At 37.9% G+C, this 27,355-nt stretch overlaps 2 protein-coding genes across 4 annotated transcripts in view; both read left to right on the forward strand.

Annotated features, from left to right (window-relative positions):
• The window catches only part of LOC108230964 (zinc finger protein OZF-like), an 11,188-nt gene extending 2,108 nt beyond the window's left edge, over positions 1–9,080 (forward strand). For 2 of the 3 annotated variants that reach the window (XM_037979397.1, XM_037979396.1), the window contains 2 exons: positions 4,755–5,045; positions 7,582–9,080. In XM_037979397.1, the coding sequence (XP_037835325.1) occupies positions 4,755–5,045; positions 7,582–8,654 (1,364 nt within the window). In that variant the 3' untranslated portion in view covers positions 8,655–9,080. Of the gene's footprint in view, positions 1–4,054; positions 4,169–4,754; positions 5,046–7,581 lie in introns of those variants that run through there. The other variant, XM_037979398.1, reaches the window with a different exon arrangement.
• A 532-nt stretch (positions 9,081–9,612) lies between these two features.
• dym (dymeclin) overlaps positions 9,613–27,355 on the forward strand; it is a 48,289-nt gene continuing 30,546 nt past the window's right edge. The window contains exons 1-8 of the mRNA XM_017407602.3: positions 9,613–9,833; positions 10,518–10,724; positions 13,460–13,512; positions 13,756–13,849; positions 15,795–15,931; positions 16,506–16,578; positions 19,679–19,804; positions 20,717–20,853. Of these exons, the coding sequence (XP_017263091.1) occupies positions 10,585–10,724; positions 13,460–13,512; positions 13,756–13,849; positions 15,795–15,931; positions 16,506–16,578; positions 19,679–19,804; positions 20,717–20,853 (760 nt within the window). The 5' untranslated portion in view covers positions 9,613–9,833; positions 10,518–10,584. The remainder of the gene's footprint in view (positions 9,834–10,517; positions 10,725–13,459; positions 13,513–13,755; positions 13,850–15,794; positions 15,932–16,505; positions 16,579–19,678; positions 19,805–20,716; positions 20,854–27,355) is intronic.

Genomic DNA, 27,355 nt, shown 5'->3' on the forward strand with positions numbered 1-27,355 from the left:
AGGAGTTCAGGGCTCTCTGCTCCACTTCCTCCATGTAGAGGTTAACCACAATCGGAGACACTGGAGATCCCATGGCGCAACCATGTTTCTGTCTGAAAAAACTGTCGGATGAGAAGCGAAACGTCTTCAGCTACAGAATAGAAGTCCAGTTGTTTTTGTTTTTTAACTTTTTTTGAATTAATGCAGGTACTGTTGATTTTGTAATCCACAGAATCTTTCTCTGCTATAAAAGACAAGCAATTTGAATATGATGAATCAATATTTGCTTTTCTATCTATCTATAGTTGTGCTACTTATTTTTGAATATGTTTTGCTTTTATTGTGATTTATGTTTGGCATATGTTTACGAAAAAAAAACTTGTACTCAGTATTATATTTCAGTTTGGATATGTTCCTCATTAGGTAGAGAAATCAGTGAGAGGGGGAACCTTAAAGGTACCCCTAAAAACAATGCACAGGACAATGTTGAGGGGAGGAGGAGGAGAACAGAGCGTAAGATTCCAGCAAACAGAACAAAGCTGAGAGCAGGGCATAGCAACACCCTTCTACAGTAAACACTGAACTACATACAAGTGATGATGGATACAATTCGCAGAAAGAAATCACAAAAAAAAACAAAGACAACTTAGGTCAGCAAAATACCTGAGAAGAGGTAGGTTTGCCAAAGCTCTAGCACATGGTGTCAGCCATTACTATTACTCCATGTTGAAGAAGAAATAATGGCCAGTAACATAACAAGAAGCCTAACCAAGGATATACTGAAGAAAACATCCTCTGCGTTGAGAAAGAGTACAAGGCTCCACAATGACATGACGCTTGAACTCATTTTGATGTAAAAACCAGTAGTCAAAAGGTTATTTTCAGCTCCTACAAATAAATCCTTTAGCTGTACACTTGTATGCCTTCATACGACAGGCAGTGTTGTCCAGAAGATCCCCGGTCAAGACAAGCAAGTTTTCTGTTATGCTTTAGTTTTGCCAGACGTGGGCAAGGACAAACCTCCTTTGCCAACCACAGAACTGATCACCAACAGCCACACTGTTCCTTCCATTTCCCATTGGCTAATGGAAATCAGGAGGAAACTGCACAGATTGAGACGGATTACATTTAGGCTCTGATTAATAGCGTGTTTATATCTTTTAACAGGGAAGATGTATCTTTGTACCTTTTTTAAAGAGCATTTATCATTGTGTATGGACGCACTACTTGTGCTCTACTCATGTAATTAAGGCTGTATCGCAAGCATTTGGCTGAAAAACAAGAGACAGAGGCATACAGGAGTATGCAGCATTCAGCTTTGCATACGTCCTCAACTGCAAGTCTGCAGATTGTCCTTGAGGTTTTCTGTTATCTGTACTTTTTGACACAAAGGAGTGCATCCATTTAGTCAAAACAAACTAAACCTACCTCGACAACTGGATCTGAGGAAAGCATCACAGGGAAAAGTTACAGCATTGTCGGAAAGTCATCTTCCACTCGAGCTTTTCAAGTGAGAAGGGACCAAGCAGAGTGCGACTTTCTGTCGGATGACTCAGCTGACATAAAAACCGTTACTTTTGTCCTGGTGTCACTGATGCTGGTCTGGAAACCTACATGGGGATCATCCCACTGTGGCATGGCTTGCTGCTTGGAGATCTGAGATGACAACAAAGTTGGGAAACGGATGACACCTGGCAAAACCAGAGAAACCAGCTGCCACGTGGAGCCATGGTTTGGTTTACGGTAAAGAAGAAGTACCTCGGACCAGCACAGTTCATATATCAGAAATGTTTGCCTCCGTACGAGGATATGTAGAGCACACAATGCAGCATAATCTCCCGATGCACCTTCTGGACAAAAACTTTACAATTTCAAGCAGACTGGTTGATGATCCTGAAGAGCAATGGAAGAAAAAGCTCAAAGTCAAAATACTTTAATCCTCCAAAGAAAATACCAGATCCTAAGACTTCACAAGGAACTAAAGTGAAGAGCAGAAAAGTGGATGATGATCAGCATCATAAAGACTCACAGGTAAATTTAGTTTCACCTTCGAGGCACTATGTACTATGCGTCTTAGACATAGAAATGTTTTTTTTTCTTAATTGGAAGAAGCTGACAAGTATTAATGTATATATCAATAGCAAGTTCATCCTCAAAGCTTACAAGCTACAGTCAAATGCAAAATATTTATTTTAGCAGATCACACTTGCTTTCTTGAGAACTGTTTAGCTTTACTGAAAGCATTAACTGATTTATTTATTTATTTATATATAAATGTTGAGATATGTGCTTTGAATTTGTCATCAGAATTAAACATGTTTCTTTATATAGTTTTATTTTTTGGTATTTTAGGTAAACTTTGACAACTATAAAGCTGTTCTGCCATTTGTGCTGGTGAACAAGCACCACTGGAAGTTTCTGGTTTGTGAATTTTGCTTCTTTGATTATTTTGCATTTTTATTGTTCGTCTTTTAGAGCAGACCATATTGAACTCAGTTCAAATAGAATCATTTTCTCTTATGGTCATTTTCCCTTTTTCTTTATTTTTTGTTCTGTTTCTGTAAATAAATCCAGAAGCCAGCACAGTGTTGCTCATGGATCCAGTACAAGTCTCATCAGAGCTTGAGGACTCCAAAACTACTGCTAAAAGAATACAGTAACATAAATGGCACAGAATATCAAACTGCAAAGGAACTAGAAATGTCCATTGTGTATGTAAAGTGAAATGTCTGAACTGTGTTCAATGATGTTAGAAAGAAATTGTTATAAATTATATTTTGAAAATAGATATTTTAGATTGCTTTAAAACTGTATTGTCTGTCCATTTTAGTAGAATAATTTCACATTAGTTTTGTGACCTAAAAGTTATTGATTTAATTTTTTTTTAATTGGTGTTCTTTCGGTAATTTATTGTGAGTTCCTAAGTGAGCTACTGTGTGGGGAGGAGCGAGCAGATGGAGGCCAGCTGATCGAAATCATATTACCTGCACCGGGATAAACTGAAGGAAGACAACGCTGATGTCCCGGAGCATGAATATCCAACATTTTGGTCATACTATCAGCAGAAAGTGTTCAAGGCGCAGCAGTGAAACACAGCAGATTATCGAGGATGCATTATATCTTCCAGCATGCTCCACTGAGTGGAGTATTTTTCACTGAGCAGAAACTCATGTAAAATGTAACATTGAATAACTAAATATTAATTACAGAAATCATGTTTGACAGTCAACTATACACATACAGTCCTGTGCAAAAGCTTTGGGTCACACTGTATTTATTTATTACCGTTTTTTTTTTTCCTTTAAGTGTTTTTGAGCATCATTTCTGCAGGCAGTTTTTCTTTAGACATAGTCACTTTCAGTCCAGTACTTACCACTGTAGGGGAATGTTTTATTGTTTGAGATATTTAGTCCTTTTGTTGGGGAGTAGTGCCTTTTAGTTAGCATGCTAACTGATTAAAGTGAGTGGCTTTTTAAAAAGTTAATGTTTCTGCTTAACTTTTTAAAAAGTAGACAACTGAGAACCCAAATTCCCACACAATGGCTGTGTTTGAAATGTTCACTGACTACATGGGGGATAAAAGACAGGGTGATGTTTGTTTTGAACACTACTTTTTACGTCATAATTAGGTGCTGAGTATTCAGTCAGGTGTTGCATAAATAAAGACGAGCAAATTACGATGAAATACACCAAAATCTGAAGCGATGGAAAACATAATTTTGTTAGTTTCGGATGAGAAAATGTAATTAACATCTGTCTTAATAATATTGACATAATATTTAGTCATGTACATTTGTTATACTTTTTCATTGTACCTATTTGCATAACCACAAACTGCAACTGTAGCTATGGGCTCCAGTATACTAAAATTAGAAATTATTGCTATATACAAAATATTTTCGTTCAGAACAAATGATATTAAAATTATAGTCTGTGTGAAAATAATATAATAATAAAGAAGCCACAATCCTAAAATAGTGTAACCACATTTAAATGTAATATTTAATAGAAAGTGTTATTACAACATTTTGGTCGTTTATGTATATTTTTGTTTTATTTATGGACACAATTAGGCTGGTATGTGGGCGGAACATTCGTGTGCGGGTTTGTTGTTCCGGGGACCGATAAACAGACGCGACCCTTCACCGAAACGTGTCCTCATTGTTCCTCCTTCAGCTGCTTCATACAGGTCAGAAAACTGTGAATAAACCCCAAATGTGCTCCTATTTAATTAAACTGGAGCAGCGGAGGTGTTCGCATAACGTTTACGGGCATTTTAGGAAGGAAATGTTACTCCTGAGGACGCCATTGTTTGTCTAACATAGGGGCCAGTTACACTTCATAGTGTTAATAGGCACAGTGTTTACATGACTGTTTATTTAAGAGCAGGAATAAGAGAACAGGACATAGAATGTTTTTAAATAAAACCTATGATCTCTGAAACAGTGATTGATGTGGTTTGTGGATCTGTTTATTTTAATGCATCTTGTGTTTTATTATTTTATGAAAAATTTTCAGTAGCTTTCTTGTCATGTGACCTTTTTGTTCAGTGCCCTGAGATGATTTCTGTTGTCAATTGGCACTATATAACTAAGCTGAAATGTAATAATATCAACCCTAAGCTTGAGTCTACATCTCACCAACATAACTAATGAGTCCCTATTAGTATCTCCAACAGCAGTGAAGCAGGGAACCCTGTTTACTCGATTAATCAACCCAAGTGGTGGATGCGTGAATGTAAAGGTAACATTGTCCTTAATGTTCATGTGTTTCAGAGTTCCCTGCACAACTTCAGCAGATGGGGCTGATTAAACAAGAAGCTCCTGAAGAATGGAGGCCTGGTGTGGAGCAGCTGGACCCAGAGCCCCTCAACATGAAAAAAGAAGAGGATGGAGCTTGGACCAGTCAGGAGGGAGACCAGCTCAATGTGAAGGAGGAGAGTGATGTCTCTGGGTTTTCAGTCATTGCAGTTCGTTTGAAAAGTGAAGATGATGAAGAGCCGCCTCGGTTCTCACAGCTTCATCTGCACCAAGTAGAGGATGGAGATCCTTCAACCAGCAGCTCTGGCAAGTCTCTTTGTTCTTGTTTAACACCTAGTATCTCCCTTCCACACACACTTGCTGACATTGAGACATTCATTGATGGTTGTGTATTTGTATATAGTATGACAGCCAAGTAGATAGTGTAGTTTAATCAGTTTGTATCATTGATTTGTAGTGATTTTTGTTTAACTTTCAGAAGAATTCAATTTTACAGTTTGAAGGAGAATTGGTTTGTCATCACTATGTGTTTGTTTTGTGATAACTGTTGGTTTGCAAAGGTCAGTGCTCAGATTCACACCTTCACTGTCTGCTCTGTAGGCATCAGATCTGTTCCAGCTCGACACAAACGGAACTACAGACAATTTAGACTGATATTAAAGTTTAGTTTTTAGTTCATGGCGTTCAGGTTGCGCTCCATAGTTATTGAATTTATATAATAGTTTTATTATTAAATAATAACTGGCTTTAGACATTGTTTAATAAGCAAATATTCTGTGTTTGTCTATTTTCCTTTCTTATCCTGTCTAACCCCAGCCAGTTGAGGCAAATGACCGTCCATCCTGAGCCTAGTTCTGGTTCTGCTGGAAGGTTTCTTCCTGTTAAAAGGGAGTTGTTCCTTTCCACTGTCACCAATGTGCTGCTCAGGATGGGAGATTGTGACAAAGTGAAGATTTGACGCAGTCTGCTGGCTTCATTAAGATGGATAACTTTTACTCATTTGCATTTTATGTATGTGAATGTTTTTGTTCAGTTCGCCCCAAGATGACTGTTGTTGTGAAGTGGTGCTGTATAAATGAACTGAAATGTATTGAATTAAAAGCTAAGCTAGCTCCTACATCTCACTAACATACAGGTGCTGGTCATAAAATTAGAATATCATGAAAAAGTAGATTGATTTCAGTAATTCCATTTAAAAAGTGAAACTTGTATATTATATTCGAACATTACATACAAACTCATATATTTCAAATGTTTATTTCGTTTAATTTTAATGATTACAAATGACAACAAATGAAAATCTCAAATTCATCATATCAGAAAATTAGAATCTTGTGAAAAGGTTCAAAATTGATGGCACCTGGTACCACACTCTAATCAGCTAATTAACTCAAACCACCTGCAAAGGCCTTTAAATGGTCTTTNGCAAGTTAAACCGTAACACGCGACCGTCTGCGGGAGACTCGATGCTTTGGGGAGACTCGGTGGAAAGAACAGTCGCAGATTACGAGTGCGAACTGTGTTTTATGGAAAATTAGCGACGGAGCAGGACCTCAGAGGTCGGATTCAACCCCAACGATTACCTGCAGATATTAGGTTTCTACGTTTTTATTCGTCCTATCAAGTGCGGTTTAGTTACACTTTTAAGCGAGCTGGTGAGTTTAGCTTCTTAGCAATTGCTTGCGTTGTCTGTCTGTAGCTTAGCATGCTAAATGATAAAAGTGAGTAGCTTTTTAAACGTTTAAAAAGAACCATCTGAGAACTCAAATTCCCACACGCTCACTCACTACATAAAGGATAGGGCGGTGTGTACGTTTTGAAAGCTACTTTTACGTCATAATTAAGCGCCGGGTATTCACACCGAAGCGTCGCATAAATAAACGCGAACAAGTTAGATGAAATGCACACCTAAATCCGAAGCGATGGACAGCATAATTTCGTTACTTTTGGTTGAGAAAATGTAATTAACGTAATCTATCTCTGTAATATTTATTTACACACATGTATTACACGTTTTCATTGAACCTATTTGCATAACCACGGACTGTAACTGTATAGGCTATAGGCTTTAAAAACCTCCAGTATACTAAAATTATCTATTAATATTGCATACAAAATGTTTCTGTTCAGAACAACTGACTATACAATTATAGTCTGTGTGAAAATAATAATATTATTAAACAAGAAGCCACAAGCTTCAAAAATTGTGACCACATTTAAATGTAATATTTTAGGAGACTGCTTTTGCAACATCGTAGGAGTTAATGTATATTTTTGTTTTATTTATGGGCACAATTAGGCTGGTATGTGGGCGGAACATTCGTGTGAGCTTTTGTTGTTCCGGGGACCGATAAACAGACGCGACCCTTCACCGAAACGTGTCCTCATTGTTCCTCCTTCAGCTGCTTCATACAGGTCAGAAAACTGTGAATAAACCCCAAATGTGCTCCTATTTAATTAAACTGGAGCAGCGGAGGTGTTCGCATAACGTTTACGGGCATTTTAGGAAGGAAATGTTACTCCTGAGGACGCCATTGTTTGTCTAACATAGGGGCCAGTTACACTTCATAGTGTTAATAGGCACAGTGTTTACATGACTGTTTATTTAAGAGCAGGAACAAGAGAACAGGACAGTAAACCATTTACATTATACAGTGCTATATAAATAAACTGTAATGTACTAATATCACAGCTAAGCTTGTGCCTACATCTTACCAACATTACTAATGAGCCCCTATTAGTATCTCCAACAGCAGTGAAGCAGGGAATCCACAAGGAACTACACTAGTGGTGGGTGTGTGAATGTAAAGGTAACATTGTCCTTAATGTTCATGTGTTTCAGGGTTCCCTGCACAAGTTCAGCAGATGGTGCTGATTAAACAAGAAGCCCCTGAAGAATGGAGGCCTGGTGTGGACCAGCTGGACCCAGAGCCCCTCAACATAAAACAGGAAAAAGAGGAACCTTGGACCAGTCAGGAGGGAGACCAGCTCAGTGTGAAGGAGGAGAGTGATGTCTCTGGGTTTTCAGTCATTGCAGTTTGTTTAAAAAGTGAAGATGATGAAGAGCAGCCTCGGTTCTCACAGCTTCATCAGCACCAAGTAAAGGATGGAGATCCTCCAACCAGCAGCTCAGCTGGTCAGATGGAAGCAGCAGCTGATGGAGAGGACAGTGGAGGAGGACAAACTACCAGGAATCCAGATGCTAATACTCAGAAAGACGATTCCAGCTCTTCAGAGACTGAACTCAGTGAGGATTATGAAGATGACGACGAAGTGAAAAGTGTGAAGTCACGTCGGAAAGCCCAGACAGAACCAGAATCATTTAAATGTAATGACTGTGGTAAAAGTTTTGCCAGCAAAAAATATCTAAACGTGCACACGAGAGTCCACACAGGAGACAAACCCTTTACTTGTGATTTTTGTGGACAGAGATTTAGCTTTAAAACAAACTTAAACAGTCACGTGAAAATCCACACAGGAGACAAACCACTTGAATGTAATATTTGTGAAAAAAGATTCAGCCGAAAGTCACACTTAAACTCACACACGAGAGTCCACACAGGAGACAAACCGTTTCCTTGTGTTGTTTGTGGACAAAGGTTTAGACATGAAGCAAGTTTAAACTCACACATGAAGGTCCACACAAGAGACAAACCGTTTTCCTGTGATGTTTGTGGAAAGAGATTTAGCCAAAGGTCATCTATTAAAACACACATGAGGATCCACACAGGAGACAAGCCGTTTCCCTGTGATTTTTGTGACCAAAGGTTTAGCAGTAAGGCAAGTTTAAACTCCCACATGAGAATCCACACAGGAGGCAAATTGTTTCCTTGTGATTTTTGTGGACAAACGTTCAGCCAGCAGTCAAATTTAAACAGACACATGAAAGTCCACACAGCAGAGAAAACAGCTTGACTGTAAATATGAAAGCAGCTCCTAGAGACCCACATGAGCTCATACAGAGCTGAAGGAGCACAGATCCAAAGTTTGTTGTTACTTTGTGTAGAGAAATGGGAAACTTGTTCTTAGCTACTACACTTACTGTCCACATCGTATGTTGTGTTTCCTGTATGATTTTGTTTTGATTTGTTCTCTTTAGACCAAATTTCCCTTCATGGCTAATAGTTGACCTTGACTAGTGAATTTTACTCTTTGTTTATGTGTTTCTGATTTTTCTCTTGACATCTTTCACATTTGAATTAATATTTTGTTCCTAAAAGCAGGACTTATAATACTACAGACCTCTTGTTGTGTAGCCAGTAGATCCAGCTTTTATCTGAATGAATACAAACTAATTGGTTAAGTGTTCTGTTGCTGCCAGATAATAAATATTGGAACGATTCAAACTGGTTAAATCATTGTAATTTGAACATTTAAAATAACACATTTTGAGTCCTATTTCTTAAAATGTATGCATTTTGTTCATTTTAGTCTGACTCAAATTTGGTTTTAAATAAATACATTTCAATTACAGTTGTTTTGTTTACAGATCTATCGTATTAATATAAATATTATTGAAAATAGGCCTTAAGTAGGTAGTGATGTTCTTTCAAATTTTATATATGCCTGGTGGGCTCATTCCTTTTCAATTAGCCGGGGTATGACTCAGCTATAAGTGTTGTCGAGTGGCGAGGGAGGAGCTTCCTTTTAAAAAGACGGGTAAACCATTTGTTTGTTGGAGAGAATGTCATCAGTCAGGGCTGAACTGTCAGAGCGAGTTAAGTTCATTACATCTTTAAAAGCTGATGTTCGGCTGATACACCGCTTGAAATGAAGCGCGAACTCCGCCTATCCGAGCGAACGCCTCGTCAACCGGTCTGTGAATGGTGTGCAACCATAGATTGAGCGTCACATACACGCGTTCCGCGTGACGTCATTACGCAATGGGTGGCGACGTGGAAAACATGGTGGACAGGAGTATGTAGAGTAAACTTAGGTGTCTGAATTACGCCCCTGTTTCACGTATTTCTCGTGTTTTCAGTGCGACTCGTCAAACAGCCTAGAGAAAACCTGTATTTTGTGGGGAAACGGTTGACCATTAACGGCACCGGGAGCGGACGGAGCAACGGAAGCCGCGAGAAGCTTACATGACAGGTAAGCTGAGCGGTCAGCTGATTGCCAACAAGCAGTGGTTAGCTGCTTTCATCGCTAACTACTGGTTAACTGGCATTCCTCCTGAGGCATAAACGTATGTTTGTATGATTTATAACCATATGGGGACAGCTAGTTCACCGTGTCCTTCACCTAAACTCGCTCACGTCATGTTGGCTGTAGATGTGGTCATACTATCAGCAGAAAGTGTTAAAGGCGCAGCAGTGAAACAGCAGATCATGGGAAGCATTATATCTTCTAGCATGCTCCACTGAGTGGCTTTAATGTACTGTTAGTATTATAAAAATACAATGTGCTTTCTGTGTTTCACTAGGACCTCAGTTGTGCTTCACCTCATTGTAGCAACTCCTGTTTGCAAAAGGCGTGTCATTTAAAGAAAACTTCCTGGTTGATACAGCTTTATCCGGTTATGAACACTACCTTTTTTTAAATATAAAGCGTATGCTCATAGATGAGACACAATGAAACCTAGAGAGACTGTGCTTCCCCTCCTGCATGTTTAGATTATAACTGATGAGTAAAAGACTATCTAAAATGCTGGTTTTCAGGCTCCCACTGGGTCCTGAATGAATCTTGTTAGTTGACTTCAGGCAAATTTAGTTGATGATTATTCACAACGTTGCATTTAAAAAAAAAGAAAAGTTCAATGCGTTTTCTTTGCACCAGGATTTGTCACATGCCCAGGGAATACGGAGTGAAAAGTGCCAGGTCTGGCTGAAACGAGCCAGGAACTATGGGAGCCAACACCAGCCAGGTCAGTGACCTGTCTGATAACGCCAGCCTCAAGGCCCTGGTGGGCACCGAGTCTGTATCTGAAAATGACCCCTTCTGGAATCAGCTCATTTCCTTCACCTTCATCAGTCCGACTAACAGGTAAACACACAGATGGTGCTTAGTCTTGTCAGGTTAAAAGTTGCTTAAAAGTTGCAATTTTGTGTAGCTAAAGAGAGATGGAATATTACCATGACCTTTCAATTTATGGGGCTGTTGATTTGTAAAACAAATGTAGTAAATCAGACAAATCTGTATTGTTCCAAACTAGTTTGAGTCAAAATCCTAGAAGTAAACTAGCAGGTGCATCTTGAATTTTAAACCATTGTAGCCTATTTAACTTTGTTTCTTCTACATCTCTTACAAAGAGAACAAACCTGAGCTCATGTTTACATGTTTTTGTTTTGTTTTCTTATAAAAGAAAAGACTCCTTGGTCATAGTGACATAAGGACTTTGTTTTTATAGATTTAGTATCTTAAGGGAAGCTACATCTCCAAAACTGTTTGTCATCTGAGTTGCAGAAGTGTTGAGTTTAAAAAGTGTAGATAAAAAAACAAAGCAAAACTCACGAGTCACTTTCCTGATAGCTTCTTCAAAAAGTTTTCTGGTCAAGACTTATTGCATGTTACAGTAGCAGAGTATTGACACACAGTGAAGAAGGCATTTAAGTCTCCTGCTATAAAAAAAAAAAAAATTAATTAAAAGAATGTTTGCAGAGCTCAGCTGAGTAATGATCCAACAGGGTTATTGTCCTGTTCTTGTGAGGATAGTTAACAGTTAACACGCAGGTCCTTTTGTAAGGAAAGTTTAAAAAAACAACGACACAGAATTCTGCCTGCAAGGTGGAATGTGACTCGTATTATATTCTGTATTAAAATTCAATCCTGTGGTGTCCAAGACATGATTAAATTCTTAAAAACCAACTTGATGACTTAATAATCCAGTCCCGGAAATAAGGCATTCTGATGAGAACCGAAAATCTCGAGTCGGCATAGAGCAGCTCTTTTTTTTTTTTTTCATGTCACCATTTTTTAAGCAGCACGGTTTCTCGATTGAGTTTGAAGCAATTGTTTAATTCACAAAATGTTACTTTTAGATGCAAATCATTCAGACAGACCTCATTATTAATAACAAATACGCATAATCCGGTAAGGTATAACAGTAGTTTGTTTTTTAGGATCTTTAAATAAAGTGGTGATCTGGCATGACTGTTTTAAAGGAATAATTCAGTGTTTTTTGAGATTTGCAGTGTTAGCCATGATCTGTAGAGATAGATGTCAAGGTCAGTAACACTTTTATATCTGTGTGGCTTTAGTTTGCAGCTTAGTTAAACATAAAGACTGAAGAGAGGAGAAAACAATTCTACTTCTATGTTGATTGCCATACAGCTTATGCCGCTCATTTAATTCAAATTTTTTATTCTTTACACCCAAACTGTGTCTTTACTAGTAGGTGATGAAACAAGCAAGTTACTGGTTCCAGTCAAGAACTGTTTAGCGCACATCCTTCTTTTAGACATCTGGATTCAGGCACGAGAAATTTAAACGCGAAGGCTTGAGTTATGTCTTTTTGACAATCACTGTTGGTGTTAGTGTCCAGTGCTGGAGTTCTAGTTGTTTCTTTTTGGTTTCATAAAGGCTTGGAAATTCAGATGAGATGAGATGCTGCTGGTTTGCCTCGGTTGATCCATATCGTGTTAAATCAAGAGCATGAAAGAGCATGTCCCTCTGATCTAACTACAGCTTCCCACATGGTAAAACAAATCGACATATCAGAATGCCTGTGTTTTTACACTTTAGGTTTTGCTTTTAGTATAATTATCTGATAATTAGATGCTTTTAGAGAAGCAGGAAGGTTTAATCATTAAACGTCTTTGTATTAAATTACATTAGGTAAATGTTGGACCTATTAACATACAACAGTAATTAACGCTGCACAATATAAGGAGAACATGCTAAATGAGTGTTGATTATTATGATAACAATATTAGCTGGAGTAAACCTACACTCCCTGTGGGTTGGTTGTGGACATTTAGAGTATTGGGGTCCATCCAATTGTCAGATTTATATTTTTTTGCATGCACTTTGTGTCAGTGATCCTTTTTGAATACCTTGATGGTATGATGTTACACTTATATATTTTTAATGTGTTGTGCAGCCCTGCTCATTATGAATAGAAACTTTTCAAACAAATGCATTTTTATTTAAATGTTAAAGTATTCCTCCCCAGCTTTTACATAAACTCTGGCTTCTTGGAACCAACAAAAGATGTTTATCACTTATGACCACAATTTATTTCTAAAAGGAAGGTAATTAAAACGAATACGCCTGTCCTCTTGCATCGGATTGAATCAGAATCGGATTGCTTCATTGTAGCTTTGGTCTCTTTGGCTCTGGAATAAAATTTCCAAAATGAACAAAATAATAAATAGGCTGTGTTTAAAAATTAAAAATCAGATTGACGTGCAGGTCGTGGATATAACACTGATTAAAGTATAAGAATGGGGCCACAGCTGATGGAACTGTTTCACTGTAAACCTGTCAGAATAACTCTTTACAGCCTGAATGAGAAATATAAACAGCACATGATATCAGTAATAAAATAATTGACCAAATCAAAGAGTAAACGTATCAGAAATAGTTATTGTGTTTATCCGAACACATTCTAATTAAACAAGAATGTATGTTATTTTGTTGTTTTATTTTCTGTTTTTATCTTGTTTGGATTTTGGGATTATTATTATTGTCATACATTGAATGTAATCAGCTCATTAGACACATTTCAACTTGTCTGTATTACTTCCTTTGTCACTGGTTGTTGTTTTTCTGTTTCACAGTGGAGACTCCAAGTTACTAGAAGAGGCTGTTGTTCCCCTGGCCAAAACCCTCAGTATGTTGGCTTCTCGCCTCGACTTGTTTCATTTGGTGCATGAGTCTTTTTTTACCGAACAGTACAAGAGTTGGACTTTACTGAGAGCATGGAAGCACCTAGTTTGGAGTTAAATCTGAAACTGGAATTAGTTAATAACGCAATATTAGTTTTTAAGCATTCTGTGTTGTTCTTGTTGTTTTTAGATCCTCCTGACAATAAAGTTTTTATTTATTTTTGTTTGTTTGTTTTGTTTTTCTCCAGTTGAAAATAATCCCAGAACGGGGAACTTCGGAGCCCTTGTGAGAATCTTTCTTGGAAGAACCAAAGAGCTGAAAATTTCTACAGAATGCAAAGAGTGAGTATAAAACCCATAAAGCAGAGATTAAATTTAGGTGATGGAGTTAACGGTGACACACTTCCTGCTGGCATGTTTTTCTGTTTTTTTTCTGCCCCCTGTTGTTTCACTTTCCTCTAAATAAATGTTATAAACCTGTGTAGATATCGGAGACTTCACTCACTGTATCTTACCACAATTCTACATGTTTTCCACGTCTAAGATAATTGGTTCATGTAAATTTAAATAATTAAATTATAAATCTGCGCTTGTTTTTAGGACATAAGCAGCATCATTAACTTGCACCGAATGATTCCAATTTCAAAAAGAAAATACAATTTTAACTCCTTCGCATGTGAACATAAATAACTTCTTTATCAGAACAATTAATTATATTGGAACAAAGCTCATCCTCAGAACTTTGGGAGGTTTCCAAAGTCAGCTTTGCACCGCCAGCTATAAGTTAGGTTTTTAAACAAAAATGATAAGGCATCTTTTGAAAACATATTGTCAACATGGAAACCGTTATATTTGTGCTAAAGGACTTTAATTGTAGATTGTTCCTTTTATCTCCACCACCATAATTACATTTTCTTAGCTACTAAATGTTGGACTTCTGGTTTTGGTACAAGAGCGCCCCCAGTGTTGATGTTGTGCAAATTCACTCTTTACAAGAGTCAGTTCAAAGTTCAGTTTGAGACGGATTAAAACAGAAATTATTTTACTGCACAGTTAAAGTTTAACTTTTTACTTATAACATAAACTAGTTTTTACTTCACCAAGTTTTATAAAACAAAAAACAAGTAGGGAATGTTGGTAGTCGTGCCTCTGTTAGCATAATAATTGCATCATTGTGTAGTATTTATATTCTGTTTCCTTAGTTACTTCTGCTTTAATAAATCAAGCTGCTCTCATTGACAAATTTTCTGTTATTCTTGTCACTGCAAACAGCTTTTTTTTTTCTAAGTTTAAAAATAATGAAATTCACAAAACAATAGTACCGTAAGTACTCCGGGCCTCAAGGCTCCACTGTCCTGGGAGTTTTAGGTTTTTCTGCTCCAACACACCTGATTGAAATGGTTTAATTACCTCCTCACCAAATCATGAAGTTCTCCAGAATCACATCCACAAGTCATCCATTTAAACCAGGTGTTTTAGAGCAAGAACACATCTAAAATGTGCAGGAGTGCGGCCCCCGAGGAACTGAGTTTGACACGTGTGCCTTAAAGGCATCTCTATTCCTCTGCTTTACTCTGCTGTCTGCAAGCTGAAATCTGGACTCTCTCCATGGAACCAACAAGAAACTGGGATGTACAATGATGATTCACAGATCACAGAATCACAGATTTGATAAATAATAGGTATCCGTGTATATGTGTGTTACAGGCTGATTTCACAGCAACAACAGGCTCTGAGAGAAAATGCTGCAGCTTTATCTTTTCACGAAGTGCTAAGATTTGTCTCAAACCTTTCGGTTTACAAAAGCTGTTTCCTCCTGGATTGTTGAACGTGGCCATTTTCTGCTGCACTCAGTTCAAGATACTCAGATAAGAAAAAAAAACAGCTGGTCAAGTGTAAAATTTACAGAAGATTTTAAGCACCTTTTCGTCATCAACACTCATTTGAACACACTCATGCACAACACTGGTGCTACCCTCGGGTGAGCTGATCTACACCACATACTAGAAAGTATGTTAATCACTGTGTGATACTGAGCTTCCTCTAAAGTGGTTGGGTGATTCCAATACATTTACACCTGGAATTACTCTTTTTTACTTTTTTTTTACTTTTTTTTTTTTTCCCCCATTTGGATTCAATATTGCACTTTAATGTTTCCAAAAGTGAGATACAATAGCGCTTAATAATTAGGTGTTTCAGCAAGACACAAATATAAAAAACTACTACCAGTTTTTTGTGAAAATCACAGATGACTCAACGTGTGTTTGGTCTGTTTCTTTTCCCACAGTCAGTTATTCATCTGGCAGGCACACAACGCACTGTTCATGATTCGCTGCCTGCTGAAGGTGTTCGTCAGAGAGATGAGCGAAGCAGAGCTGCACCAGCAGTTCTGCTACCAGGAGAGGGCGCCAGGCTGCTGTGGAGGTGAGATTGAAACCAGCTCATAAATAAATATCATCACGTGAAGAAACTCACTTAAACTGTCAGGATCTCCTGAGACAATCTGAACCTTTCTGCTTTTCCTTGCATTTTTACACAACATAGCTTAAAAGTTTATGATTCCAATAAATTATTATTACATTTGTTGTGAAACAGGTAAGATGAAATAAATCTTTTCTTGGCTTTTAGAGAACGAGCTAATCATTTGATTATTGCGTTGCTCATTCATCGATTTCCTGCATCTAATCTGGCTCAGGACGTGTTGGTTTGATTAAACCTATAATTAAGAACTTATTGCTTTAAAGAATTGACAAAACTTAAAAAAGCATTTTGTTTTCTTGTTCATGTTCATTTATGAATCTGAATCAAAAATTAAATAGGTTAGTTTGTAGTTTTCATTAGCTAACCTCCTTTAATGTTGCTCTTGTGTAAAATAAAAATAAAAAAGGAGACATGGCAGGAATGAAGCCGGGTTGTGGGAGACAGAAAGATAAAACTACGATCAGCTGGGAGCTGCCATATATATCTCGCGTAATAACTGCCTCTGCCGATTCTGTAGAAACGGGGAGCGAGGACCTCCTTGAGGAGCTGTTGTTAAACCTCGTTCACCTGATTGTCGAAGTGCCCCTGCTGTAAGTACCTCTTATCTTATTGAATCTGTGTGTGTTTTTACTAATGTGATGTGAGGGAAACACTGAATTAAAACACCTCTCTGTCTCACGTACACTAAAACATGTAAGGCATGTGAGCGTGAGTCTTGTATCCCACACGCTGAACCATTAACATTAACGGTTATCTCCCATCGCCATGAAAGGTAGGCGATAATGTAATTATCAAATTAATTATAGACCACCAAAAGGTTTGACAGTTTCTTTGATGTTGGCGCTCAATTTAGTTGAGATTGTTATTGTGAAGGATTGAAACGAGCTCTGTGTAATAAACTGCACCTCAGACTGGTTCAGCTAAAATATTGGATGTTATTTTGTAGTTAACTCAGTAAAAGTGAACATGTAATCATTAGCTACAATAATAATAGCCAAATAACAATAAATGAAGCAAATACAGTCGGTGTCAGGAGCACCGTAGGGTTCACTTCCTCTGGCTTAAATCTTAAAAAACAACTTTTTTTTTCTCAACATTACAACTTTTTCTATCAGTAATATTCACATGTCAGTCTCAAAACAAAACAACAACAAAAAAACATTTCCTATTCAGTTTTTTTATCTGTAATTCACCATCATAGTGCACCAAATTGAAAATGTCACTTCTTTTAAATCTCTTTGGATGGGAAGTGAAATAAAGAAATATGAATGCCTATGATTTTAGTTTCCTAGATTTAGAATGGTAACAGAAAAGCCGCTCATGGGAAGTTTGATGCGTATCAGTAGGTGTGTTGATTTGTACTCTGAAGTCAAAATGTCCAAGTTAATGAAACTGTTTTACTCTTCTGACGGTTTGTATCTTAAATAAATCAGGTTCACATGCGGTGCTGTTTGTCTGTCAATAAATACATTGCTACACCGTTTACCATACCAACTTTATTTATAAAGCACTTTAAACACCCACCGGACCAAAATGCTGTACACAATCATATAATACAATACAATCAGAAATAGAGGAGGTCAAATATAAAAGCAGTAATAAAATAATTACAATATAAACACAATAAAACAAAGTCAAACATCTCAGATTGTGCCTAAACCTAAAGAAAAGAGATGGGTCTTAGGAAGGGATTTAAAACCAGCAAGTGAAGAGGCCTGTCTTATGCCCAAAGGAAGGTCATTCCATAGCTTGGGAGCTGCTACAGAAAAAGCACGGTCCCCTCTGAGCACACGCTTTGTCTTCAGCACCCTCAGAAACGACTGGTCAGCTGACCTGAGGGAACGGGAGGGTGTGTAAGGGTGTAACAGCTCAGACAGATGGGGAGGGGCAAGGCCATTAAGAGCTTTAAAAGTAAATAAAAGGATTTTAAAATGAATCCTAAAATGTACTGGCAACCAGTGTAAAGAAGCTAAAACTGGGGATATATGGTCAAATTCATATGGTCCCAATGCTGACTGAGCATAACAAGAATCAATTCCCACGTTATTCCCAGATAGTTTTCCGCCATAAATGGAAAGAAGCAAGTTTGCTTTCTTAATATACAAACCAAGAAAAGAGGAGAAAAAGAAGCTGTGTGCGTGTGAAAGGGTTAAAGAGAGAAAGTGCTGATAAGGTTAAGAAATGAAATAAATATTTAGGAACATTTCCAATGTGAGTAGGAGAGAAGGGAACATAATGTTTGAAAAATAAAGTCAGCCTTTACTCCCACTGGGCGGTGCACACACTAACACTGAATTAATGAGAAGATGTTTCCGTGGGTGGGTGGCTCATCAGTGGGTGAATTATTTGACTGACATTCTGTCAGAGACAGAAATAAAAGCAGTATCTTTGCACACACTTCTCTGCACTCCACGCAGACTCGCTCGCAGTGGGGAAACACAAAGCCGGCTGACATTTGCTGTTTTCTCAACGACGCGTCGTCAGATTCCCCCTCTTTTATTCACACGTCTGGAGTGGGTCATTTTTGACATTCTCTTCTGTCTACCAATGTCTCCAACACTATTTTCCTTCCATCTTCTTCATTTTCTTGCGTAATTTATCTTTTTTTTTTTTTTTTTTCCTGTTGTCTCCAGACATGAAAACCTGGCTCTCGTCTGCAAACATCCAGCATTCCAACATTATTCATTGTTTCAAGCCTAAAGCCTCACTGTTTTTCTTTCCTTCACCACTTTTGTGGCCGTGAGCCCACTTCCTCTGTACGTGCTCCTGCTTTGGGATTCTGGCCATTCTTTCACCACAGCTTCCACAAATCTCGAGCAGACTTCTGCACCTTTTGTGTCATTGTTTCACATGAAAGATTGGCGGTTATTATTCCAGTCACAGGTGTAGAGCAGAAACAATTTATCGAGGAATACCTGATGGAAAAACGAGAAAAATTTCTTGTTTCTCCCCTCCCCCCTCTTTAATTTATTTATAAATTTAGTATTTTGACTTTGTGTGCTAGTTGGACTTTTATATTTTTAATCAAAAATGATTGCTTTAGGTAAAAAAGCATCTCTGAGGTTAGCAAAAAATTAAAGTATTCATTTAATTCCTGAAAAGGAGATCAGTAGGGATTAGAGTATTAGACTGAAGAGGCAAAACCACAAGTGTAGTCTGTTAAATTTTTATTTAAAATTTCATTTGTTTTAAGTTTTTCTTTTTGTTACTGTTCCTGTTTTTGTAGGTACTGCCATTTGTTTTGTTAGAACTTGGATTAAAGCGTTTATTAGTTTGCTTTTGGGACTGCATGACTTTTAGTTTGTTCCTTTTTCTTACATCTTGTGTGAATTATGCATTTAATACTCCTAATAACTAAAATACGGCATGTTTAAATATTTCTAATATCTGTTATCCTACATCTGAGCCTCATCAGTGGGAAACAGTTTTTAAAATGCAAATAAAATGTTTGGTTTAAAATCAGATTTGTGCATTTTTCTACTATGAGCAAAATATTTTTGAGTAGGATTTAGAAATGCACTAGGGGGGGTAACTTCATGTGTTCCAGTTTCTTTGTTATAATTAATGTAGCATAGGACACAGCCTTACTATTGAGATCCAGCCTTTTCTGTTTTCCTGGTAAGACTTCCAGAGCTGTTTTGAACATCATCTTATCTAAAGACTGAATCTTTGTGCACCTGTCGTCTGCAGAGATATCACCTACAGCATCCTGTTTGAAGCAGTGACCACGTTACTGGTCTTCTTCTCCTATCAGCTCCTCCACAAAGACATCCTCCGAGATGGACTAGTCTACCAGCACATCATGAAGGGACGATGGTGAGAAACAAACTCGTATTCATATTAAACCATGAAAGGACTTTTAACTTAATACGAAGCTTAAAAACACCCAATTTGCACCAAGATAACAATAAGAAAGCTCCCTCTTGCTTCAAGAGGAAGTTTAGTAGCTACAGTCTTCTTAATTTTCTCTTTAGAGTTAATGCAAAAGCAGATTTTTGTCCCTTCTTGTTGACTGTGACATCCCTAAACTAAAATTCAAAGCGGTCTGAAGTCAATCCTCTTATGCTTGGAAATATGTGAAGATTTGGGCTTTAATTATGAGCTGAGGAAAGGAGTAAGGGCTGAAACTGACACCTGTTCTGGTCACCATGTAAACCAAAAACAGGATCCTAGTCCATCTGGCTTTATACACACACACACACACACACACACACCATGATCTGATGTCATTATCGGTCACTAAGAACGAAAACTGACCGGTAAGAGGCCGAGTCTGTGAGGAAACAAACACTTTTTTTTCTCAGAGAAATAATTGTTAAACTTGTGTTCAGAAGATGGAGAGAAGCTGTCTGAAAGATATGGGAGTTAAACATGAAAGGTGCAGAGCTGGAAAACATCCATGCCTGCATTTTGAAATTTGATTTTAGCACAAGTTTTGCTCGCGTCACAACTTTTCATTTTGGTGTTCTGTCGGCAACACAGTTTAGATCGATAGGACCATGTGTGTTTTTAGATTTTATATCAACCTTTTCAGCTTTTATCACAGCTGCAGGTTAAAGTATGTGATACATGTTAGGCTCTTTTATTAGATAACCAAAATCAAACCATAAATCTATTTTTTTGTAAATGTTCAGGTGTAATCAATGATATAAAGTGATCTCTTAGGTGTGCATTCTGATCACGATGTTCTTACAGTTGTTCTAAACACTTTTGCCTTTTGTTCCCCAGTTTGAGCTTGACCAGTCGACTGGTGAAGACGCTGCTCTACAACTTCATCAGGCAGGAGAAGTGCCCCCCCGCAACCCACATCTTTGAGCCCAAAGCTGAAGGTGGTCTGCTTTACGGCCTGGCGTCTGGGGTGGCAAGTACGAATACGCACTCAAATACACAAAAACAAGACAAAAAAAGAGTAGCTATGAAGCAACAACACTGTTTTTTTTCTTTCTGCAAACAAGATTTTAATTTTGGCATTTTATTTACAGTACTCAACCCAAGAAAATTGGAAAAAGTTTCCATTTTCTGTGTTGTTTTTTTTCTTGTTTTTTTTAAAGCTGCGTTAAAATATTAGGTTTATTTTATTTCTAGATGCCTGCATTTGGTTCCTTACATCTTTTTTACATTAATAGTTTACTTACAAAAAAAAAAGCAAAGAAAGAAGAGCAATAGTGTAACCCAAAATAGATTAATTTCAGTTTATTTTTCGGTCTGTAGCCTAAGAGTGAGCGTTTTTGAATAATTTGAGACTTGAAAGTGCGCAGTCATGTGGATGGGAATGATGAGTCAGAGATGAGCTGAGCTGGTTGTATGTTTCAGGCTGGTTTAAAAAAAAAAAAAAAAAAGTAGTTTTGTTTGTGTGTTTGTTTGAGGGTGAGAATAGGGCCGGGTTTCCCCCTGTGAATAAATGCTCTTTGTTGGTTGTTGGTGGCAGATTCATATCAGTGCGCAATCACCATTCGGCCCAGCCTGTGTGTCTGTGGCCAGTGATGGGCTCGATGAGTTATGGTCTCCTGTCCTGTTCCGTAATCCCCCAGAGCCTGTCTGTCTGCAGCCGCCTCCCTTATTCACACACAAACACACCGACAAAGACACAAAGACACAAAGACACTTGTTTTCTTCCTCCGTCTTCAGTCTATAAAGACAAATGCAACAAATGGGTGCCGCTCCGCGAAGTATTTCTTGAACTTTCAGCTTTGGTTGGATTTCAGCGAGTGTTAGACTTAGCTTAAAAAAAATAATGTGGCTGTATGACACGTGTGAAGACAGAAATTATAACGATTCATCTTTTAAAGGGCTTGAATATGTGTAACAAAACAAATGAGACAGTTGTACTGTATCTTTGCTGCATTATACAGAAAAAATAGGAGGTTACGAGGCAACAAATGAGTTAATAAGAAATCTGACAATGCCAGGATAATGATTTATCACAAAGTCTCACAAAAACAGAGAAATGGTAAATGTTTTCATTGTTTTCTTAATCTCCCAACTTTATAAAAAACCGTTAGCAGGGCAGCATGTAGTTCATTTTAGACACAGTTTAAACAAATAGCTTAACTTTATTAACTTTTTAGGCTTTTTAGCTTGAATGTAATAATATTGTAACCTAAAAATAAAACTAGACTTCTTGTTTATTGTAACAGATTTGTTAATGTAAGCTAATATAAGTCATTCTTTTACATAATTTGTCAGTTCTTATTTGTTTAAACTGTAGATAAAAGCTGCAGCCACACATCATCAATCTTTAGGTGTTGATTATTTCTAGATTTGGCTTTTTTTTTATTCACATATCTCATTTGTTACAGTTGGATCACAAACACAGACTTCTGCTTCTGCCCGTATGTTTTTTATTATTTCTTTTGCTATGCATTCTCCATTTTGAATGCATAATGCTTCTACTTTTTTATATTCTGACAGTCTGGCTTCTTTCACGGCCTGCCGGCATGTTTCCTTTTTTTTTTACAAGTTTCTTCACTTTGTTTGTACTTGCTCCAAATTACTGACACGGTTCGCTGGAATCGCCGCCATGTTTTGCCGCTGTCTGTGTTGAATTACCTCCTTAAAAGAAGCTTTATAATCCTCTCCCTTGTCTCAGCTGATAGCTGTCTGTCAACCAGGCGCAGCAGCTTCCTTTGCTCCACAAGAACTCACTTCTAACTGCGGACTTATTGGATTATTACTATTTTTGCAGGCCTTTATTTTAGAAAAGTTCATTTTTAGGTCATTGGATATCAATATTTTTTTTCTGCTTGTTCAGAATGAAAATTTTATTCATTCAAATGATCTATTTTTTGATGTGTTGCTTTTAAATGAAACAGTTTAGTGTCATGCAAATGTTTTTCTTTTTTCTTTCAAAGTAAAACAAATTAGTTTCTAAATGAAACTTGCAAACACATTGGCTGTGTCAGCATTATCACTGAGAAGAATGCCCCCCCCCCCCCATTTCATTTCAGGACATGTTCAAAGTTCAAAGGACAAATTAAAAAAGTATACACACAGACACCCCCCCCACCCACACACACACACACACACAACTATAAAACACTTGCCTTCGGTGAAACAAATTGGTTCTTAATTTTCTTGTCGCCATTTTAATTTCTGAAGGGCAGGATTCCTCTTGTCTGTCTTTAACACTCACTGCTGAGGGTGAGATAGAGGGGACTGATAACTCAAAGCTTTTTGGACCTTTTTCTTCCCTTAATCTTTATTTCAACACACTGTCAATGTTTTTTTATTATTATAAGAATGAGCTTTCTTGTGTTCTTCCTCGTTAATCTTGTTAACTTGCTGACCTTTGCAGTTTCTTTGTTCCACTGAGTTTTCACTTGACCAAAGTCATCACATCTCGTACTTAAGGGTTTTTATGTCTGGACTAAATTCTTGTCCCGTCCATTAATAGTGCCTGCTGTTTTTTTTTTTTTTTTTCCCCTGGAAGGCAAAAATGTTGGTGACCTGTCAGCCTGACATTTTAGTCTAGACAAGATTATTCAAGTGACTGGTATTCTTTTCCCCGAAGCAGGGCCGTTAGCTGGTTAAGTAGGTTTCCACAGAAGTACAAAACTGCCACTAACACATAAAGCTCATTCCTTATTAGTCTGCATGTCCCACACTTCTGTTTTTTTGCCACTCAGTTTTTTGCTTCTACTTTAACTGTGTACTTTTTATTTTCACTCAGAATTATCCGATAATCAGGAGATTTTTTTTTTTGATGTAGGACACTTTTGTGGCATGTTTTCATTGAGATGGTTTGGCTGTTTTCGTAATTAAAAGGTGAATTTTAGTCCACGGAGTGCTCACGTATTAATCGTTGAACTGGGATGAACATGTTTTTAATCCTGCTTATTATCTGCACAACAGATGTGGTTCTGGGTAATGAGTGCTTGTCTGGAATATAGTGTATGTCTGCCCATCTTCATGCTTGGCCAAAGCTTTGGCCCAAAGCCCTGATGTTCTGTTTCATTTACAGTTATGCAAGGAAAGAACTAGGACATCGCGTCTGTCTGTGTTCACCAGCCTTTTGCATCTCTGCGTGCGCTTCAGCTAATGTTCTCAGTTGTAGCTTTTTGCAGCCATTGCAACACTGCCGTTTCAACAAAATCTTCTCTCCGTTAAAAGGAGGGTTGTGTTTATTTTACCCAGGCTGATTGTATGAATTTTTATCGACTGTAACAGAAATAGGCATTCCACATATATTATTAGCATAATTCAGACGGAAAATCAGAGCCGCTTAGAGTTGTGAGGCTGCTGTAGAGTGTTCTTAAAATAAATTAAAGTAATAACTCTTTTTAATTGTTAGTTTACTCACTGAATTATTAAATCAAAGCCCTTGTGCATGTGTGTATTTGATGTGACTCACCACCTCAAGATCCCACAAGGTCTTGCGGGCGGCTGTGGCTCAGTGGTTAGAGCAGGCGTCCTTTAATGAGAGAGTCAGAGGTTCGATTCCTGGCAGTATGGGCAAAACACTGAACCCCTCATTGCCTCCAATGTGCCCCATCGGTGTATGAATGTGATCTAAATCTGATTAGTCTCTATAGAATGATTTATTCAGATTTGTAGAGATGTCATGTAGTGCTGTATGGTTGTGTGTGGATGGGTAAGTGAGGGCTCTGATTGTGTTGTAAAGGCTACTAGGCTAGGCTACTTTGACTAGCCTAGTTTGCTGAAAAGGCACTATATAACTACAGTTTATTTACCATTTATCATTTTTTGAGTGTCACTGAGTCGATTTAGTAGAAATAGTTTGCATCTTATTTGCTATTTTGATGAGGGTTTTTTATAGTAATGTCTCTGACAATAGTGGAAATTATGTAAGACATCAGTTTGGCCTTTGGGCCCAAAACCAAGGCTTATTAGGCATCAACAGTTTTTGTTGTATTTTCATGCTTAGTCTGTTTTGGGACACATCAGATTGATTTTCATGGATATTTCCTGTGTGTTTTCATGCTGAGAAAAGTTGTAAAAAAATATTTAGGTCATACGGATTGTTTCAAAGAAGAAACCGCCTGTGAAAAGGACATTTTAGAGGACAAATGTGTTGCGTGCCTCATAGTCAGGAGCCTTCACTGGCCCCAGGCACTGATGTCCAGTATACCAGCCTCTTTGTCAAAGTGTGACCTTTTCTTTTATTCCCTCTCCTCTTCCTCCTCTTTTCCCACCGAGTTGCTGGCCAGGGCCGGAACAGCCCAAGCAGTGTAGTATTATTGGGTTTATGGGGTGGGCAGCCAGACAGGCAGAGGGGCACCAAGCCAGACGAATAACAAATGGCCCCCACGAAGGTAAAATGTGCGGTAATGTGTGCGAGGGAGTTCAGGAAATGTGGCTGCCAGACCGGGCTCTGTGACACCGCTGGACCAGTCGCTCTGGTGCCAGTGATGCGATGAACAGGGCTCCGTCATCTTTCACTGGGTCTCGTTCTCTCTCACTTCTGGTTCTGGCCAGCAGAGGAAAAAGTGGACTACCATGTGTGCGCAGTGTGTGCGACAAACTGCAAGTTATATAATTCCCCTCTCGGGTGTTTAATTTTATTTCATATTTACTTTGTTAGTTTTCTTTTGCGCAAATAAATTTCCCTTTTTTCCCCCCACATACTCACTTGAGTACATTTAAATGCTGCTGCGTCTCTTTCCTGGTGATCAGTATTGTAAATTTAGAGGACATAGAGCAAGAACAAGGCGATACTGTTTGGTAGAGGGAACCAATTACACACATGGAGATCACTGTTTTGTTACATTTTAATGAAATTGTCATAATTCAGAAGTTAATCTTTCAGTCCATTTACGTTCTTTCAGGAGAAAGATACTTGAATGTCACTTGGCTTTTTTCCCCCTTAGTACAATACCTGTGTGCATAGCGCCTACACCCAACTAATGTTTAAAATAAACAGCAGGGATCTGTACACACTTTTCAACCAAGTAGAGAATGTGTAAACTAATCCTAAAATTTGTTCTGCTCTTCCAGTCATCACCTCTAGATGGCAACAAATCTACTTGTGTTTGCCTGCAGCTCGCTGGTTGTACGACACTCACTAGTGCTTATTGTGCATTCTGTCAGGCTAGACGTGGAGGAGCCAGAGACCGTCATCTGTGTATCCTGGGGTTTGTGTTTCTCGAGCTTCATGCGATGCCTGAAAGGGCCAGCACTATAGTGGCTCCGCAAGAAATTCGCTCATCTCTGTCTCTAATCCCCAACAGCAAAACAACTTCCTTCATCCACTCCCGCTGGCCAGCAGTTCCAGTTTCTCTTTGTTCGGTGGCGCTGTCTGTGTTGTTTCAAATTTCAGGTGCTGCTAAGCGTTCTGTGTGACTCCATTGTGCTCACTTTGGTCGTGATTACATCAGTCTGAGTACACATGCTGTTTTCAGTTCATTATTTAGAGAAGTACTAATGATATGCAAGGTTGAAGATTTGTCACGTATTTGAAAACCTGTCTATAAAATGCCTGACATACAACCCATTCACTAATTTTTACTAAATCCTTCTTGAATGGTTCAAAGTGAAAACTGCAATTCCTGATCTAGTTTTGAATTTATTTTGTTTTTTGTATAAGATCACAACATTCTAGCAAATTACAAAGAGATGAGAATTACTTGTAGTAGCTTTCACTCATGTTTGCATGTATTTAGTGTGAGTTTCAGTACATCATTTTAGCTATCTGGTTTGTAGCTTTGTTGTTTTGGTTCAGGCTTTGGTTCATTTTGGCCTCTAAGAACTGTCCATAGCTAAAAAATCTCTCACATTCACTGCACACACATCCTATTTTGCTAAAAGGCAGGTACAGTTTACCTCGAAGTGCCTAGCAAAACAGAATATTTAGCAGCTCGAGTCTCAGATTTCCCTCAAGCAACACCAAACAAGGATAAATATTGAATTGACATCTGCTTAGCAGAAAAAAAACAAGACACCACATTAATAATAATGTCGCTCCTAAACTGTTGGATGCAAAAATACGAGCTGTTTGCAGACATGTTCAGTAAGTTTAAAAAAAACCGATTATACTGTTGCATCAAAAAAAGGAACATTTTAGGTGCACTATGGGGTGTGTAAGATAATTACTATTCTAAAACAACAAATTTTCTATTGATCCCAACATTTTTTCAACCAGCAGCTGGCAGCCCATATTCCTTATCTGCTATCCTACATCTATGTTTCATATTAATGTAGTTTTCATGCAGTTCTGTCCCTTGTTCAGTGAATGTCCTTAAAGGTTTCATTTAGACTTCTCTGAAAATACCACGTGTTAATCCTAACCAGATGGGAAAGTAATGCTGCGTAAAAAGCAGTAATTTCATTGTACTTCAAGAAAAAGTTGTTTGATTGATTTTTGCACTTCTTTTATTTTGCATCAGAGTTTCTCTGCCTGGTTACACCGAA

Source organism: Kryptolebias marmoratus, linkage group LG14 (assembly GCF_001649575.2).
Source record: "Kryptolebias marmoratus isolate JLee-2015 linkage group LG14, ASM164957v2, whole genome shotgun sequence".
NCBI classification, from domain to species: Eukaryota; Metazoa; Chordata; class Actinopteri; order Cyprinodontiformes; family Rivulidae; genus Kryptolebias; species Kryptolebias marmoratus.